Raw genomic sequence first — 20,474 nt, 5'->3', positions numbered from 1 at the left:
TATGATTGGGAGAAAGTAAAGTCTGATGTAGCAGTATTTCAGTGGAGTAAAGGAAATTACAGAAATATGAGAGAGCAGTTGGCCAAAGTAAATTGGAAAGAGATGCTGGCAGGGATGACAGCAGAGCAGCAATGGTGTGAGTTTCTGGGAAAAATGAGGAAGGTGCAGGATAGATGTATTCCAAGAACAAAGAAATACTCAAATGGCAAAACTGTACAACCGTGGCTGACAAGGCAAGTCAAAGCTAATGTAAAAGCAAAAATTAGTGGGAAGATAGAGGATTGGGAAGTTTTTAAAAACAAAGAGCAGCTAAAAGAATCATTAGGAGGAAGAAGTAAAATATGAAAGCAAGCTAGCAAACAATATCAAAGTGGATAGTAAAAGGTTGTTCAAGTATGTAAAAAATAAAAGAGAGATGAAAGTGGATATGGGACCACCAGAAAAATAATAATGGGGAACAAGGAGACTGCAGATGAACTAAATGAGTATTTTGCATCAGTCCACTGTGGAAGACACGGGCAATGTGCCAGATGTTGAAGGGTGTGTGGGAAGAGAAGTGGGTGCAATTATCACTACAAGAGAGAAGGTGCTCAAGAAGCTGAAAGATCTAAGGGTACATAAGTCACCCGAACCAGATGAACTGCACCCTAGGGTTCTAGAAGAGGTAGCGGTAGAGATTGTGGAGGCTTTAGTAAAGATCTTTCAAAAATCATTGGACTCTTGGCATGGTACCAGAGGACTGGAAAATCGCAAATGTCACTCCACTCTTTCAGAAAGGAGGAAGGCAGCAGAAAGGAAATTATAGACCAGTTAGCCTGAAGTGGTTGGGAAGATGTTGGAGTCAGTTGTTAAGGATGGGGTTATGGAGTACTTGGTGAACCAGAGGTGATTAGGAAGCTTAAAGTTAAAGAACCCTAGGAGACAGACAGTGATCACAGTATGATTGAGATCAACTTGAAATTTGATTGGGAGAAAGTAAAGTCTGATGTAGCAGTATTTTTGGATCAAATCTCAAAATCAAATCTCAAACTTTTGGATTTTCTCCCTGTTTAGAAAATAGTCTTGCACATTTATTTCTACTACCAAAGTGCATGACAGCATTTTCCAACACTGTATTTCATTTGCCACTTTCTTGTCCATTCTCTTCATCTGTTTAAGTCCTTCTGCAGCCTACCTGTTTCCTCAACACTACCTGCCCCTCCAACAATAAAAGGTACACTGGCATTGGAGAGGGTTCAGAGGAGGTTTGCAAGGATGATCCGGAAATGAAATGGTGATTATACAAGAAATGTTCCTGTATCCACTGGAATTTAGAAGGATTTGTAACATTTCGAATGTTGAAAGACCTAGACAGAGTAGATGTGGAATTGATATTTCTCATGGTGGGGAATCTAGGACAAGAGGCACAGCATCAGGATGGAGGGGTGTCCATTTAAAGCAGAGATGCAAAGAAATCTCTTTTAGCCAGAGGGTGGCGAGTTCGTGCAATTTGTTACCACAGGCAGCTGTGGAGGCCAGGTCGTTGGATGTATTTAAGGCAGAGCTTAATAAGTTCTTGATTGAACATGTCATCAAAGGTTACGGGAGAAGACCAGGGAGTGGAGCTGAGGAGGGGATAAAAGGATCAGCCATGATTGAAGGGTGGAGCAGACTCATTGGGCAAGATGGCCTATTCTGCTCCTATGTCTTATGGTCTTTCATTTCACAGTGGAACTACTGCACTCAAAAATCAGTTTGATTATCCCTTTTTTCCACCTCAGTGTGAACAGAAGCCTGTACCTGGTCTCTATCCCGGTCCGTAGATACGCTGAGGAAAAGATTGGCTGGCACATCAGCAGAGCGTACAGCTACCCCTTCTGTCTCCTGGATCCCGAGGTGATGAGCTACGCTCCGGGCTGTTGCTTGTGTGGCCGTAGCTGTCAGTCCCAGGAGGCACCTCACCCCTAAACGTTCCTTCAGCACCTATTTACCACAGAAAAATATATATCTTGTGGTGAAATTACAGAGAATTCAGCAAACACTGGTCACAATTTAAACTGTTAAAGCAATAGCTGGAGATCTTTCACTAATTACTGAAATGAATTTTAATTAGTCCGCAGGCTAACAGCATCAGCTACGAGTTGGTGGGTCACACTCTCCCATTTCCATGCAATACGCACAAACTGCTGGAGGAATTCAGCAGGTCTGGGAGCATTTATGGAAGGAAATAAACAGTCGATGTTTTGAGTTGAGAGCCTTCATCATTGACTGTTTACTTGAGGCCAAAAATCCATCTTAGCATATATGAGTTCTGTTCAGGAACCCAATCAGTGGGATAGAAGCCATTCTTGAGCCATGTACTATGTATTTTCAAGCTTTTATATATTCTGGGAGAGAAGGAAGTACATGCAGAGTGGAAGGAATGTTTGGTTATGCTGGCTGCTTTAGTGGGCCAGTGAGAAGTACAGAGTACTTGTGCATACAACAATGATTTTGACTCAAATTGTAAGGACAGGGGCAGACCTAATGAAAATCAAAATAAACAGCAGATGCTGGCAATCCTAAACAGAAACTTAAATACCACCAATACTACAACGGGTCTATTACATATCAACTGGACTGGGTAAGGAAGGCAGAGTTTGTTCTCTGAGGGGACATGAATGAACCAGATGGGTTTTCCTAATTGATTGGTCATTTCATGGTGACTATTCATTCTTAGCTCCAGATACCAGCTCTGTGATTCATTCGGATCAATCATTCACACACGGTTCACCTTCAAGATGGTTACACCGCGCTGACCTCTCTTACCTTACAGAGACGCAGATAGCATGGCCTGAAGTTATGCGACCACTCAGAGACACAGTGTGCCTCATCAATACAAGCAAAAGCCACTGGGGGAAGATCACGTGCAGGTGGAAGACAGCTTGAGCCAGCTTGGCCGCCCCCAACAAGCGCTTCAGGGGAGAGCAACAGAACGTGGACCTTTCCCTCTTTCACCTGTGGGTCAAAGGTAAATATTGGTGTAATTCCATGGTTAAGATTTTACTGCTAATGCTGTGGGGTATTTCACATCATAGCTTTCTGTAGAAGCAGTGTTCTGCAGGTAGTATTTGGGTTACCGTTAACGATAAGGGGTTGTGACGCTCATGCTTAGGAATGTAGTGTCGTCCAATCAGGATGGTGAAATTGGGAGAAGTTTCTAGAGAGGTTTTGTGATGGACACTGGGGTGGGTTGAAGTCTTTTTGGCAGATGGAGAGAGAAGAAGCTCAAGAGAACCTGCCATAGGATTTGATGCAACAGGAATGCGCGATTCAACGGAGTCCAAGTGGGGAAGTCCTACATGATCAGTGAACATGAGTTGGTGCTGTGAGTACATTGGACACATCAACTTTTGGCAAATTTGAGCTCCAACCTGTGCACATTTGACTGTTTTAATTTATGATGGGCCCTTTTAATTTTTTTCCCTTTTTTCTCTTCTTCTTTAATAAGTGTTTGGTAACATTCATACAAATACTTTCTTTATAATTGCACGCAGTGCACTGTCTGTTATTCTTGCCAATGGGCAATTGCATGGGGGCAGTAATTACACAGTATTCACAAAGATCGGGGTTCGGGTGGGTGAGACACCCCAACCTCCCGAGTTTGGTGGACTCACATTATATCGGCCCTAGATGTAGGGATCTGAGAAAGGTGGTTTTCTCATCGCTGATTCCAGCGGCTGTTGGCAAGGGGGCTAACGAGCCGCATCTCTAGAGATGCCTGGTAAAAAGAGGGTTTCATAGGAATTAGAGGAGAATTAAAAGTTGACAGTTGACCAACCTCGCAAAGAGAACTCAGCTTTGCGCAGACGCCGGTGACTACAGAGGGCTTTATGAAGTGGTGTACGGCCCTTCGCACCAGGTCTAGAGTCCCTGGTGCAGTGTAGACGGCCAGGTGCTCTTCGCAGACAAGGCGTCCATCCTGAACCGGTGGGCAGAACATTTCCAGACTCTCTGCAGCGCCAACCGCATGGTCCAAGACTCAGCAATTCATCGTATCCCACAACAGCCAGAGAAAACAGAACTGGACAAGATTCCAACCCTAAAGGAGACTGTCAAGGCCATAGAGCAGTGGAAAATTGGCAAGGCAGCAGGAGTTGATGGAGTCCCACCAAAGATTTGGAAGCATGGGGGCCCAGCGTTACACACCAAACTCCATGAGTTCTTTGTCTGCTGCTGGGAACAAGGCAAACTACCACAGGACCTCCATGATGCAGTCATCATCGCCCTGTATAGGAACAAGGGGGAAAAGTCCGACTGCTCCCACTATCGGGAGATAACTCTGCTCTCCATCGCAGAAAAAATCCTCGCAAGAGTACTCCTGAACAGATTGGTGCCCACCATCGCAGAAGAACACCTCCCAGAGAGCCAGTGTGGCTTCAGAGCCAACAGGAGCACCACCCACATGGTATTTGTTCTCAGGCAGCTCCAAGAAAAATGTAGGGAACAGAACAAGGGACTGTACGTGACGTTTGTCGACCTTACCAAAGCGTTCGACACTGTGAGCAGGAAAGGTCTGTGGCAAATCATGGAACGACTGGGATGCCCCCCAAAGTTCCTCAGCATGGTCATCCAGCTACATGAAGATCAGCGTGGCAAAGTCAGACACAACGATGACCTCTCACAGCCCTTCCCAATAGGCAATGTTGTAAAGCAAGGCTGCGTCCTCACACCGACTCTCTTCACCATCTTCTTCAGCATGATGCTCAAAAGAGCTACAAAAGACTTTGACGACGAGGACATCCGACACCGCACCGATGGCAGCCTGTTCAATCTGAGGCGACTACAGTCCCACAGCAAGACATTGGAGCCACTCATCCGAGAGCTCCTCTTCACCGACGATGCTGCCCTTGTTGCCCACACAGAGACAGCCCTGTGGCGTGTAACATCCTGCTTTGCAGAGGCTGCCGAGCTCTCTGGACTGGAAGTCAGCTTGAAGAAGACAGAAGATCTCCATCAGCCCGCACCTCAGGAAGATTACCACCCTCCCTGCATCACCATCGGCAAGGCAGAGCTGAAAACAGTCCACCAGCTCAGCTACCTGGGGTGCACCATCTCGTCAGATGCCAAGATCGACAAAGAGATTGACAACAGACTGGCAAAGGCAAACAGCGCATTCGGCAGGCTGTACAAAAGAGTCCGGAACAACAAGCATCTGAAGAAAGGCTCAAAGATCAGCGTGTACAGAGCCGTTGTACTGACCACCCTCCTGTACAGCTCCGAGTCGTGGGTCATCTACCATCACCAAGTACGACTCCTCGACTGTTCTCACCAGCGCTGTCTCTGCACCATCCTTAACATCCACTGGAGTGACTTCGTCCTCAACATCGAAGTCCTCAAACAGGCGGAGGTCACCAGCATCAAGGCCATGCTGGGCAGGGCACATCTCCAGGATGGAGGATCATCGCCTGCCCAAGATTGTGCTGTATGGCGAACTCTCAACTGGCCACCATGACAGGGGGCACCAAAGAAGAGGTACAAGGACTCTCTGAAGAAACCCCTTGGTGCCTGTCACATTGACCATCGCCAGTGGTCTACCCTAGTCTCCGATCGCAAGGTCTAGCGACATACCATTCACCAGTCTATCTCCTCCTTTGATAATGCTCGCAGGGCTGGCATTGAGGACAAAAGGAGTAGGAAGAAGGACTATGACACAGCAGCACCAAAACCAGAACAGATTTTCCCTTGCAGTTGCTGCAGCCAGGTCTGCCTGTCCCGTATTGGCCTCGTCAACCACCAGCAAGCCTGCAGCAGACGTGGGCAGCCAGCCCCCTTCCTAAATCTTTGTTCGTGAAGCCAAGCCATGAAATTTTATTGACTGCCAATTTATTCCATGTAGAGATGAATGGTAACAGAAGCTTCCAGTCCAGTGAGCCTGCACCATCTAATTATACCTATGTAACCCACACGCCTTTGGAATGTCGAGGAAACCAGAGCACCCAGCGGAAACCCACATGGTCATGGGGAGAATCTACCAACTCCGAAGCTGTAAGTCCATGAGCCAGTTATCATGAGGGGATCAGCAGCTTTAAGTTCCTGTATCAAAGGACCTGTTCTGCACCAGCACACAAGTGCCATCACAAAAAAAGGTATGACTTTCTTAGAAGTTTGCGCAGATTCATATGTCATCAAAAACTTCCAGGATGCAAAGTGAAGAGTATCCTTACTGGTTGGATCACAGTCTGGTACGGAAACAGGAACAGACAAGGCTACGGAAAATGGTGGGCACAGACCAGTCCATCATTGAGCACTGCCACAAGGATCCCCACCATCCAGGCCATGCCCTCTGCTCACTACTACCAGCAAGTACAGAAGCCTTAGGTCTACACCACCAGGTTCAGGAACAGTTAATACCCTACAGCCATTAGGCTTCTGAACTAAGGTGAATAACTTCACTTACCATAACCCTGAACTAATTCTAAAACCTACAGATTCATTTTCAAAGGCTCTATAGTGTTTCATAAATTTTACTGCATTTCTTTATTTTCCTGCAAATGCCTGCAAGAAAATGAAGTTCAAAGTAACATATGTTGATACCTACATTCTTTGATAATAAATTTTACTTTGACTTTGATAAAACTACTTGATACTCCTGGTGGATGTAGTTTCCACAGGGGATTAATTACATAATTGAATAGTATAAATAAGAGCTTATGTGCATTGATTCAGGAAGAGAGACTGGTAATTAAACAGCTCCTTCAACGTGCTGTCACCGCTGTGTAAGACTTGTCACTTGTCTTCTGTATGCAATAACTATTAAAAGGGCAAAATATATCTGCAATAATAGTCAACCGCATTAAAGAATCACTATTAACAACTAAATCTCCAGCTGACCTTTTCCACAGCTGCATCTCTCTGTGTTCTTGTCATACCGGAGTGGATGCAAACAGCCTTTAATTTGGAAGGGAGCCCGGATACCTGTCGTAAAGATACAAAGTAATGCAAATTAGCAGCTCTTTGTCAACCAGAATAACACAAATTCTGACAACTTAAGTTTTTTGTGGATACTTCCTAGAGAAATACAAAGTCAAAGTCAAGTTTATTGTCAAATGCACAAGTACATATCTGCATAGGTGCAATGAAAAACTTGCTTGCAGTAGCTAGCGCTACTCAAAATAATTAAACATATTCCATACACAAGTTTTACAAGAAAAAACACAATTAGAAAATGTAGTTAATAAAATGATAAACTAGCAAATTGGTTTACTTTTGTTATATGTATTGGGATAAAGTGAAAAACTTTACCTGAAAAAGTTGTATACCATCCATTACATTTAAATTGGTACAAGTAAAGCAATAACAGAATGCAGAATAAAGAGCTACGGTTACTGAGAAAGTGCAGTACAGGTAGACAAGAAGATGCAAGGCTATAACAATAAGGTGATTGTGAGGTCAACATTCCATCTTATCATACAAGGGGAATGTTCTGTAGTCTTATAAAAGCTGTCCTTGAGCCTGGTGGTATGTTTTTTCAGGTTTATATACAACGGCAAAAAAAAGTTTGTGAGCCCTTTACAATAACCTGGTTTTCTGCATAAATTCCTCATAAAATAGAACCATAGAACACTACAGCGCAGTACAGGCCCTTCAGCCCTCCATGTTGTGCCGACCCATATAATCCTTTAAAAAAAAGTACTAAACCCACACTACCCCATACCCTCCATTTTTCTTTCATTCATGTGCCTGTCCAAGGGGCTCTTAAATACCCCTAATGTTTTAGCCTCCACCACCATCCCTGGCAAGTCATTCCAGGCACTTAAAACCTTCTGTGTAAAAAAACTTACCCCTGATGTCGCCCCTAAACTTCCCTCCCTTAATTTTGTACATATGTCCTCTGGTGTTTGCTACTGGTGTCCTGGGAAACAGGTACTGACTATCCACCCTATCTATGCCTCTCATAATCTTGTAGACCTCTATCAAGTCCCCTCTCATTCTTCTACGCTCCAAAGAGAGAAGTCCCAGCTCTGCTAACCTTGCTTCATATGATTTGTTCTCCAAGCCAGGCAACATCTTGGTAAATCTCCTCTGCACCCTCTCCATAGCTTCCACATCCTTCCTATAATGAGGTGACCAGAATTGAACACAATACTCTAAGTGTGGACTCACCAGAGATTTGTAGAGTTGCAACATGACCTCTCTACTCTTGAACTCAATCCCCCTGTTAATGAAGCCTAACATCCCACAGACCTTCTTAACTACCCTATCAACCTGTGCAGCGACCTTGTGGGATGTATGGATTTGAACCCCAAGGTCCCTTTGTTCATCCACACTCTTAAGTAACTGACCATTAATCCTGTACTCAGTCTTCTGGTTTGTCCTTCCAAAATGCATCACTTTACACTTGTCCGGATTGAACTCCATCTGCCATTTTTCTGCCCAACTCTGCAGCCTGTCTATATCCTCTTGTAACCTTCAACTCCTCCAATCTTCATGTCATCCGCAAACTTACTCACCCATCCTTCCGCCTCTACATCCAGGTCATTTATAAAAATCACAAATAGTAGGGGTCCCAGGACAGATCCCTGCAGCACTCCACTAGTCACCGACCTCCAGGCAGAATACTTTCCTTCCACAACTACCCTCTGCTTTCTTCCTTTAAGCCAATTTTTTATCCAAACAACCAAGGTTCCATTTATCCCATGCCTCATGACTTTCTGGATGAGTCTCTCATGAGGAACCTTGTCAAATGCTTTGCTAAAGTCCATGTAGACCACATCCACTGCCCTACCCTCATCAATTTCTTTTGTCACCTCTTCAAAAAACTCAATCAGGCTCGTGAGGCACGATCTTCCCTTCACAAAGCCATGTTGACTGTACTTCTCCAAATGCTCGTAGATCCTATCCTTAAGTATCTTTTCCAGTAGTTTGCATACCTCCAATGTAGGATCACCGGTCTATAGTTCCCAGGTTTCTCCCTATTACCTTTTTTAAACAAGCGAACTACATTTGCCATTCTCCAGTCCTCTGGCACCTCCCCTGCAACCAAAGAGGATTCAAAGATCATAGCTAATGCTCCTGTGATCTCTTCTCTCAATTCCCACAACAACCTGGGGTGTATCATATCTGGCCCTGGGGATTTATCAATCTTAATGTTTTTAAGAAGATCCAGCACTTCTTCTTCCTTAATCTCCACATTGTCCAGCACACTGGCCGGCTCTACTTCGATCTCATCCTGATCAAGATTTTTTTCACTTGTGAATACTGAAAAAAATTATTCATTTAGGACCTCCCCAACTTCCTCCGTTTCCAGGCACGTTGCCCTCTTTATCCTTTAGCCTTCGTTCTCGTCATCCTCCTATTCTTTACATATGCACAGAATGCCTTGGGGTTCTCCTTAATCCTACATGCCAAGGCCTTCTCATGCCCCCTTCAAGCTCTCCTAAGTCCTTTCTATAGCTCCTTCCTGGCTACCCTATATTTCTCATGAGCCCCTCCTACTTCCTGCTTCTTATATCTAACATATGCTTCCTTTTTCCTCTTGATGAGTTGCCTCACGTGTTTCGTCAGCCACGGCTCCCTTTTCCTACCATTTTTTCCTTGCCTCAGTGGGACAAACCTATCCTGAACCCAGCTCAAGTGGTCCCTAAACTTCTCCCACATTACTTCTGTGCATTCCCCTTTGAACATCTGTTTCCAATTTATTCTTGCTAGCTCCTGCCTCATCCCTTCAAAGTTAGCCCTTCCCCAGATAAGCACTTTACCATTTTGTCTGATTTTATCCCTTTCCATAGCTATGCTGAAGCTAAGGGAGTTGTGGTCACTCTCACCAAAATGCTCCCCCACCAAGAGGTCTGTCACCTGACCAGATTCATTATCCAGAACTAGAGCCAGCATAGCCTCTCCTCTCGTCAGCCGGTCGACATACTGTGTCAGGAATCCTTCTTGAACACACCTGACAAATTCAGCCAGCTACCTTGCTATCAGGTAGCCAGCTACCTGAAGAGGGCTGGTTCTCCCCAATGAAGGGGCAGGGGTGTGAGGGTGGGTAGGAAGGAGTTTGATTTACTGTTGTTGTGTCTGTCTTGCTGTATGTTGTTCTGCTGAACATTTCAGGCATATGCTATGCTGGTGCCAGAATAGGCAGTGACACTTGCCAATTGCTTCCAGCACTTTCTCCGATTGTGATGGTTGTTAATGCAAACAACACATTTCACCGTGTGTACGTGTGACTAATAAATCTAATCTAATCTCTGATCTCACAATCTTCCATGTCTTTCTGATGGCACGGAGAATTCAGATCGCAGCCTGAGTTGCTTGTTTAAAAAGGTATACAAAAGTGGAAGTGAACAAAATCTTTACCTGGTCATCCATAAGCGAGACAAGAGGTGAAATTACCAAGGTGATGCACCTTGACCTCTTGGCATACAGGTATGCAGGTAGCTGGTAGCAAAATGATTTCCCCATTCCAGTGGAAAGTACAACCAAAGTGGAAAGACCTGGTTTGTAGTAAAAAAAATCAAATGGTTGGCTTGAAATGTATCCCCAAATTTATATTTATGTATAACTTAGGCTTTTAATTACCTGGTAGGTTTGAAGTACGTTCAAGTACTATAGGTATTACTCAATGTAAGATATACAGAATTAGGAGCAGTTTAGAATTCACAATCCCTATCGAGCATAGTCCTTCTCAGTTTGTTCACAGAAAGAATTCATCATTTGGCTCCTAGTACCAAGTCAATTCTCCCATATCGCAATAAAAGTTCAAAATAAATTTATTATCAAAGTACATATATGTCATCATATACAACCCTGAGATTCATTTTCTTGCAGGCATTCATAGTAAATACAACAAACACGACAGAATCCATGAAAGACCACATCCACCAACAGGGCAGACAGCCACTGTGCAAATACAAAAGAAATAAGTAAGAATAATAACAAATAAATTAATGATAAATATCGAGAACATGAGATGAAGAGTCCTTATAAGTAAGCCTGCAGGTTGTGGGTATAGTTCAGTGATGGGGCAAGTGAAGTTGAATGAAGTTATCCCCTCTGGTTCGAAAGCCTGATGGTTGAGGAGTAGTAACTGTTCCTGAATCTGGTGGTGAGGCAGCACAAAACATAACAGCCCTTCAGCCCACATTGTGTCGATCTTTTAACCTACTCTAAGATCAATCTAAATATTCCCTACTACATAGCCCTCCTTTTTTCTATCATCCATGTGACTCTCCAAGAGTTTCTTAAATGTCCCTGATCTAACTACCTCTACCACCAGAAATCAAGCTTGCTGACTCCCAAAGCTTTCAAACCTTGGAATTCCCCTTCCACAATTCTGTAAGTAGCTTTTTCCCAATGCTTGGGCACTGCCTATTCTCCTTCATCCACATTCATTGACCCCAGATCGCCATTAAACCCCTGACTGCCACACACTCCACCCAGCACACATCTTCAACATCACCCACCACCCTGGCCATGCTCTCTTGTTGCTACTGGGGAAGGAGGTACAGGAGGTCCCACACCACCAGGTTCAGGAACAGTTACTACCCTACAACCATCAGGCTCCTGAACGTACATGGACCCACTTTCAAGAACTCATCTTCTCAGTATTATATGGTGATATGCAGTACACCGATCCAGGCAACAACACAACGGTTTGCAGTAAGTCCAGCTCCATCGCTATCAAGCAGCCTGCTGATGGGATTGTTCTGCAATACTTGATATGCTTAGTATCCAGTAATAACTTGTGATCATAAGAAGATGTACAGGATGAACAAATACATCTTTGATTGGGCCCGCAGTGGCTGCTGCGTCCAAGCACACTGCCATCTTACCAGTAGTTCTCAGACATATATGTACTTAGAAATTTATTTTCAAAATATATATATTGTATGTCAACTTCCAGATCTTTACCTCATCCCTCCCCCTCCCAGTTTCACCTATCACCTTGTGCTTCTCTCTCCCCTCCCCTACCTTTTAGATCAACTCCTCATCTTTTTTCCTCCAGTCCTGCCAAAGGGTCTAGGCCCGATACGTGGACTGTACTTTTTTTCCATAGGTGCTGCCTGGCCTGCTGAGTTCCTCCAGCATTTTGTGTGAGTTGCAACAATAACTTGCTTGACCTGCCGAGTTCCTCCAACAGGTTATCTGTGGACTTTTATTTTAAATTCATGTACACGTTCAAATTTAATTGTATTCAACCATAGACATATATCGCAACTAAATAAAATAGCGTTCCTCTGGGACCAAGACACAAAACATATAGTCACACACATCATATATAGTTACAATCTGTCCATTTTTTACCACAGATGCCACCTGATTGGCAGAGTTCCTCCAAGTCAAAAACACAAGTACATGCATGCAGAGTCGCAATGGAAAACCTATTTGCCACAGCTTCACGGGCGCATTCTTAATGAGTATGGGAGTTGGGATATTGTGGTGAAATTGTATAAGATATCGATGAGGCCAAATTTGGAGTACAGATATCCCCTGCTTTTCAAAAGTTCGCTTTACGCCACTTCGCTTTTACGAAAGATCTACATTAGTACCTGTTTTCGCTAACTGAAAGAAATCCAAAGAGGATTTTCGTTTTTATGAAAAAAGTCGAAAAGTGAAAATAGCGTTCAGTGTTTGTTTTGCAGCGAGCCGTTACGGAGAGAGCGCACACCCCGAGCAGCAAGAGTGGTGCCACCAAGCTCCTTCCCCAGGAACTACACTCAGCATCAAGCCGCCACAGCTTTGAACAGTGCCTGTGAGTATCTGTGCTTTATCTCAATGTATTTTGTGCATACATTAACAAGATGTATCCTAAGGTATCAGAATGCCTAAGAGAGCTCGTAAGGGTATTATGCTTAGTGTAAAACTGGACGTAATTAAGTGTTTTGATCGTGGTGAACGAAATAAAGACATTGTGCGTGTGCTGAACTTGCCTGCACCCACCATTCGTACTACTTACACACAGAGAGAAAGAAAGAATCTTGAAAGCTGCCGATGTTACTATTGGTTCTGCTAGTAGCAAAGTGGTCTCTTTTAGTCGGCATCCAGTAATGTCTTCCCGATTCTGGTAGGTGAAACTACACTGTACATACATTATTTCTACTTTATATAGGCTGTGTATTTATCATATCATTCCTGCTTTTACTAGATGTTAGTGTTATTTTAGTTTTTATGTGTTATTTGCTTTGATTTGGTAGGTTATTTTTTGGGTCTGGGAACACTCAAAAAATATCCCCATATAAATCAGTGGTAATTGCTTCTTCGCTTTACGACATTTTGGATTACAAACAGTTTCATAGGAATGCTCTACCTTCAGATAGCAGGGGAAACCTGTATTATGTGTACTTCTGGTCACCTACCTACAAAAAAGATATCAATAAGGTTAAGAGAATACAGAGAAAATTTACAAGGATATTGCCAGGACTTGAGAACCTGAGTTATAGGGAAAGGTTGAATAGGTTATGACATTTTTCCCTGGAGTGCAAGAATAAGGGGAGATTTAATAAAGGGGCTAAATGATGAAAATTACAGAATTATTAAGTGCTAAATGCTCATTCCACTCATCTTAATGCCAAACTGTCTCCACAACCTGTAGTCTCACTCTCAAGGACTTTACAATTCAGGTTTTCAGTGCTAGTTAGTTATTATATGCCCATTGGTTGTTTGTCAGTCATTATTATTTACAGCTTTTCATAAGTTCTATTGTATTTTTTAATTTTACTGTAAATGCCTGCAAGAAAACGAACCTCAGGGTAGTTTGTGTGTGTGTGTGTGTATATACACTTCAATAATAAATTTACTTTGAACTTTGAACTGAAATGCAAGCAGGATTGTCCCACTGAGGTTTGTTGAGACTAGAACTAGAGGTCAGAGCTTTAGGGTTAAAGGCAAAACATTTAAGGGAAACCTGAGGGGGAATTTCTTCACTCAGGGTGGTGAGAGTGTGGAACGTGCTGCCAGTAGAAGTGGTGGATGCAGGTTCAATTGCAACGTAAGAGAATTCTGGATAAGTGCACAGATGGGGGGGGGGGGGGGGGGTATGGATGACTAAGGTCCATGTATGAGTGGGTGGGACCAAGCAGAAAAACAGTTTGGCATGGACCAGCTGGGCCAAACAGCCAATTTCTGTGCTGGAATGCATTAGCATCAGAGACACAACACTCACAAGAAAGGGAGAAGGGTGAAGGTGGGAGAGACGGAGTTCAGAGGTTTAGCAAATATGGAGCATGCTGAAGAAGTGAACCTAGGATCGGAAGAACCAAGGGGGGTCGATGGGAGTGTGAATGATCAGGTAGGAGGATGACGAAGGAGCATGGGGATCAGTCCCAAGAGCAGGTGCACGCGCCTGAGAGAGGCCACATAGGCACACCAGAGTGTACCAGTATGTGAGAATATGTGTTAACAGTGCCTTCATACACACCTACCTACATGTAGGCATTAATATCCATGCAGCAGAGTCTGGTCTCCACAGTTTTTAGAACTGCTTGCCGGTGGATCAATCCCGTGAGATAGCTGGTGTGCAACGGCTGACTCAAGTTAACCAGAAATCATTCACAGGCTCCACTCCCACGACTCAGAAATGGAAATGCACAGAACAAAAAACTCCTTTACTCACATACCTGACAAAATTCTCATCACGGTTAATTCCTGGCCTGGTCTGAAAGACTGGTACCCAAGCTCCAAAAGGGCCTCCTGAACCTCTGGCGGAGTAGCTGACAGGGAGAATAAGAAGCATCATTAAACTCTTAACACAGTGGATACTGGTTAATTGGGACACATCAGGACCGGTTCATTTGGCCCAATTAATTGGCTGCCCCAATTAGCTAAAGTTTCATGGAAATAGTTAAAGATATATAAAAAAGACAAACTACCATTTAACTGAGTAACAAATTGTGTATTTAAATGAAATACATAATGAATTAGAATACTACCAATACTACTGGTGGTAGTCCATCGTATCTAACGATGACAGGAAACCTGTGCTAGAGAGTTTTTAAATTGTAAAAGCCATTAGGGAAATTTCATTCTCTACACCTCAGAAGTCCAGGTCCAGTGTTACAAGTGTCACAACTCGGGTCTTCCCTGGTCGTAGTGAATTACCATGATTTCTTCTGAGCCTTGTCATGCCCCTCACTCTCCACGGAGCGTTGCAACTCCACCTTCCTGGCAATCGGATCTCATCTACCTAGTCTTAAGGAACTGACTTCACATGCTAGGACAGGCATGTTCCTATCTCACTGTGGTTCAAGACCTGCCAGCTACTCTCACCTGGTTTAGCCCACCTGTCGAAGCAGTATACCGGACTGTGGCCACTGTCTCATGCAAACAACTACTTGCAGCCACAGGTGAGAACTGAAAGTTCAGTGGGAACTAAAGGTAGCATTCAAGATGATTGTCGATACCTTCGAATTCTTCAGAGTTCTTAACTTCTTGAAGTACAGAAATCATTTCATTTTCACTCTCAGCCGTTTCTGGCATCTCCAAACCTCAATACTTGAAACCACAGTGAGCAAAACAGTTCTGAGTTGTCTTCCTGCCTATTTCTCCCCAACTATCAGTGACAAAAATCACTGCTTTTTGAACACAAACACATGCAACTGACGCTATTTAAAAAACTGTTAACTTCAAGCACAGTATAGCTTCTAAAAGCTACACAAGTGTGGGCAACTGACACTAGTCAGAACCTGTTATGCAGATCTCTTGCCCCAATTAAGCAGCATAGTGTCAAAAAATAAATGAAGGAATCCTGGCAATTTTCTTGATTTGTTTTTGTTAAGAGTTGTCCCAAATAAGTGGCTGTCCCAATTAATCAATGGCCTAATTAACTGGAATCCACTGAATTAGGCCATAAGACTATAAGATATCGGATCAGAAGTAGGCTACTCGGCCTATCGAGTCTACTCTGCCATTCAATCATGGGCTGTTCCAATTCTTCCAGTCATTCCCCCTACCTTGCTTTCACCCCATACCCTTTGATGCCCTGGCTAACCAAGAACCTATCTATCTCTGCCCTAAGTACACCCAATGATTTGGCTTCCACAGCCGCTCGTGGCAACAAATTCCACAGATTTACCACCCTCTGACTAAAGTAATTTCTCCGCATCTCCATTCTAAATGGACGTCTTTCAAACCTGAAGTCATGCCCTCTTGTCCTAGAATTCCCTACCATGGGAAATAACTGTCAGCTGTCACTCAGGCTAGTAGGTTTCAGTCAACACACACCAAACCTAACTTGATATCTGTGTTGAGAGATGCCAGTTAGAAAGATATAAATTAAAACGTCAGTAATTACAAAGTGTGGTCAAGGCTTGTAACATTGTTTAGCAGGTGTTCCTCAGACATTCTGGACAGTAAGTTTAGTATATGATTCATGCACTGATTCTCAACATGGGCCATACGGTCGTTTGGGCAGCGGGGGGGGGGGGGGTGTTTGTGAGAGAGAAATCTCTCTCTCTCTCTCTCCCTCTCTGCTCCTGCTTGACCCTTTCATTCCTAGGATCATTTCGTGAACATTCTCTGGACTCTCTCCAAGTACCTCCAGTACATTTTTCCTGTCTGCAGCAAGGCCAATCAGTGAGTATGCAGCAGGAGGCTGTTTACCTTCCACTGAGCTGTGCACATTATATTTATAAAATGTGATATGAAGGCTGCAGTTACTGCAGCGGGTCATCTGCCAGAAATGGCAAAACTGCAGAGAGGTGAGAACGTGTGACATCTACCACGAAAACCTCCATTAAATCCCTGATATTTATAAAACCTAAAGAAACAAAATACCTGATACATATTTTGAAAGGAAGTGCAATTTGCTTTTCTTGGTGAACTGGATAATTAGTGATGTTCAAAGTTAGTTTCCTCAGCTCTGGGAGAAAGCAATGTTGTTTTTAATTGGATTTCCCACCTCATATCTAGTTGAATGTGGTTTTAGTCAAGCTCTTCACCTGCTGAAGTTGTGAAAAGAGGTAATCTTTGATTATCTTTAACCAATTTGCAACCAGATATTCAAAGACTTGCTAGTTTGCATCAGTTGCAAGGATTTCACTAAATACTCAGAGTAACAATATTAAGCACTTTTTCATTACTGGTTTGAAGAATATTATATATATTATAAATAAAGTATCCTATTCAGAGGTTCAAAAGTTTTATTTTGCACATACACCTGCAATATTATATTTAACATATAATACCTATAATCAGTATCAACATAAATATTGACTAATAATTAGTACAGTTGACAAAAACAGAACTTCAGCAACTAACAAAGGCTATGGAGGCCACAGAGATAAATATTCAGTGCCTATAAAAAGTATTCACCCATTCTCCTCTGAAAGTTTTCATGTTTTATTGTTTTACAACATTGAACCACAGTGGATCTAATTTGGCTTTTTTGACCCTGATCAACAGAAGGACTCTTTTGTGTCAAAGTGAAAACAGATTTCTACAAAGCAATCTAAATTAATTACAAGTATAAAACACAAAATAATTAATTGCATAAGTATTCATCCCCCCACACACCAAATTGTCACTAGTGCAGCCAATTGGTTTTATATGTCACATAATTAGTTAAATGGAGATCTGTTTTCAGAGACCTCTGTGCAGTCAAAGAAATACATTCGATTGTAGTAAAGATACACCTGTATCTGGAAGATCCAGCTGCTGGTGAGTCAGTATCCCGGCAAAACTACACCACGAAGACAAAAGAACACTCCAAGCAATTCCGCAGAAAGGTTATTGAGAAGCACAAGTTTTGAGACGGATACAAAAAATTTTCCAAGTCACTGAATATCCCTTGGAGTACAGTTAAGTCAGTTATTGAGAAATGGAAAGAATATGGCACAGCTGTAAATCTGCCTAGAGCAAGTTGTCCTCAAAAACTGAGTGAATGTGCAAGAAGGGGACTAGCGAAGGAGGCCACAAGAGACCGTTGACAGCTCTGGAGGAGTTACAAGCTTCAGTAGCTGAGATGGTTGCCTGGGTGGTTCACCAGTTGCAGCTTGATGGGAGAGTGGCAAAGAGAAAGCCACTGTTGAAAACAACTCACATGAAATCTCGGTTAGAATTTGCCTGAAGGCATGTGGGAAACTCTGAAGTCAACTAGAAGAAGGTTCTATGGTCTGATGAAACCAAAATTGAGCATTTTAGCCATCAGATTAAACACAACATTTGGCATAAGCCAAACACCACACATCATCAAAAACACACCATCCTTACCGTGAAGCATGGTGGTGACTGCATCACGCTGTGGGGATGCTTCACTGCAGCAGGCCCTGGAAGGCTTGTGGAGGTAGTGGGTAAAATGAATGCAGCAAAATACAAGGAAATCCTTAAGAAAAACCTGATGCCGTCTGCAAGAGAACTGTGTCTTGGTTGAAGATCTGTTTTCCAGCAAGACAATGATCCCCAGCATAAAGTCAAAGCTACTCAGTTATGGCTTAAAAACAACAAAGTTGTTAGCCTGGAGTGGCCAAATCAGAGTCCAAAACTCAATCCAATTGCAAATTTGAGGGCTGTTCACTCACAATCCCCATGCAATCTGACATAGCTTGAGCAGTTTTATAAAGAATGGGGAAAATTGCAGTGTCCAGATGTGCAAAGCTGATAGAGACCTATCCACACAGACTCAAGGTTGTAATTGCAGCCAAAAGTGCATCTACTAAATAATGACTTGAAGGGGTTGAATACTTACGCAGTCATTTATTTTGTGTTTTATATTTGTAATTTAGATCACTTTGTAGAGATTTCTGTTTTCACTTTGACCACAAAAGTCTTTTTCTATTGATCAGTGTCAAAAAAAAAGCCAAATTAAATCCACTGTGATTCAATGTTACAAAACAATAAAACATGTAAAGGGGGTGAATACTTTTTATAGGCTCTGTAAGTCACTTGGGCCATGAGCAGAAAAAAGATTGAGAACCACTAGTTTAATGTCATTTCCAGTGCACAAGTGTAAAGGAGAATGAAATAATTGTTACTCCTAATCTGATGCAGCACAAAAGAAAAAAACACAATGAGATAAAGAACACAATAAATATAAATACATAAGACAGTGTATATACAGGTTGATCTTATGTTCATAAAGTGATGCTAAACATAACAGTGCCTGTCCATGAGTGACTTTCACAGAAAATGATAAAATAGTGTGGTGGGATGGGTTAGTGGGTGCAAGTGTCAATTAGCCTTACTGCTTCGGGAAAGTAACTGGTTTTCAGTCTGGTTTAAAGTTCTCAGGCTGTTTCCAAGATACCTATACGTTATCAAATATTTAATAAAAACATCAAACATCTTGCTCCCTATGTGAAAATCATAGAGACTCCGTGTAATGGCATAGTTACAGGATATAAAATGCATGGGGAATTAACAGACGACTAATAATGAAAGGGAATTTCTGCAAATTGGCCCTTAGGCCCACCAAGACTGCGCCAATTATAACTAATCATTAAGACCATAACACCATGACATAGTAGCAGTATTAGGCCATTCAGCCCATTGAGTCTGCTCTGTCATTCCACCATAGTTGATTTATTATCCCCCTCAACCACATTCTCCTGCTTTCTTCCTGTAACTTTTGACACCCAACTAATCAAGAACATATCAACCTCCATTTTAAGTATACCAATGACTTGGCCTCCTCTGCTGTCTACAGCAATGAATTCCACAGGTTCGCACCCTCTAGCTAATGAAATTCCTCCTCAGATCTGTTCTAAATGGACATCCCTCTATTCTGAGACTGTAGGCCCCCACTACAGGAAACATCCTCTCCACGTCCATTCTATCTAGGCCTTTCAATATTCAATAGGTTTTAATAAGATCCCTCCTCATTCTTCTAAACTGCAGCAAGTACAGGCCCAGACACTCCAAACACTCCTCATACAGTAACCCTTTCAATCCTAGGATCATTTCGTGAACATTCTCTGGACTCTCTCCAAGTACCTCCAGTACATTTTTTTTAAAAGGGCCTCACGTCTTAATAAGCTGGTAAGGAAGGCGGGCTCTGTCGTGGGCAAAGTACTGGAGAGTTTAACATCGGTAGCTGAGCGAAGGGCGCTGAGTAGGCTACGGTCAATTATGGATAACTCTGAACATCCTCTACATAGCACCATCCAGAGACAGAGAAGCAGTTTCAGCGACAGGTTACTATCGATGCAATGCTCCTCAGACACGATGAAGAGGTCAATACTCCCCAATGCCATTAGGCTTTACAATTCAACCGCCAGGACTTAAGAACTTTTTAAAAGCTATTATTAATGCTTTTTGAGATAGTGATCTAGATGCATATCATATTTTTTACTGAGTTAAATATTGTATGTAATTAGTTTTGCTACAAGAAGTGTATGGGACATTGGAAAAAAGTTGAATTTCCCCATGGGGATGAATAAAGTATCTATCTATCTATCTATCTATCAAAGCTGCTCATAATACTCCGTGTATTTATTCCATCACACTAATCCCATTTATCCTTCTCACATTCTCATCAATTCCTCCCAGACTCTAATACTCACCTACACACCGGAGGTAATTCA

The 20,474-nt window shown here is 42.8% G+C and overlaps 1 protein-coding gene across 2 annotated transcripts in view; it reads right to left on the bottom strand.

Moving 5' to 3' along the window:
• recql4 (RecQ helicase-like 4) overlaps window positions 1-20,474 on the bottom strand; it is a 102,290-nt gene that overhangs the window by 18,931 nt on the left and 62,885 nt on the right. For both annotated transcript variants that reach the window (XM_073055083.1, XM_073055084.1), the window contains 5 exons: window positions 14,577-14,669; window positions 10,318-10,454; window positions 6,853-6,936; window positions 2,788-2,976; window positions 1,780-1,962 (listed from right to left, as the gene is read on the bottom strand). In XM_073055083.1, coding sequence (XP_072911184.1) covers window positions 1,780-1,962; window positions 2,788-2,976; window positions 6,853-6,936; window positions 10,318-10,454; window positions 14,577-14,669 — 686 coding nt within the window. The remainder of the gene's footprint in view (window positions 1-1,779; window positions 1,963-2,787; window positions 2,977-6,852; window positions 6,937-10,317; window positions 10,455-14,576; window positions 14,670-20,474) is intronic.

This window comes from Hemitrygon akajei, chromosome 8, assembly GCF_048418815.1.
Source record: "Hemitrygon akajei chromosome 8, sHemAka1.3, whole genome shotgun sequence".
Taxonomy (NCBI): domain Eukaryota; kingdom Metazoa; phylum Chordata; class Chondrichthyes; order Myliobatiformes; family Dasyatidae; genus Hemitrygon; species Hemitrygon akajei.
The sequence above is the reverse complement of the archived record's forward strand: the minus strand, read 5'-3'. Positions and strand labels throughout refer to the sequence as shown.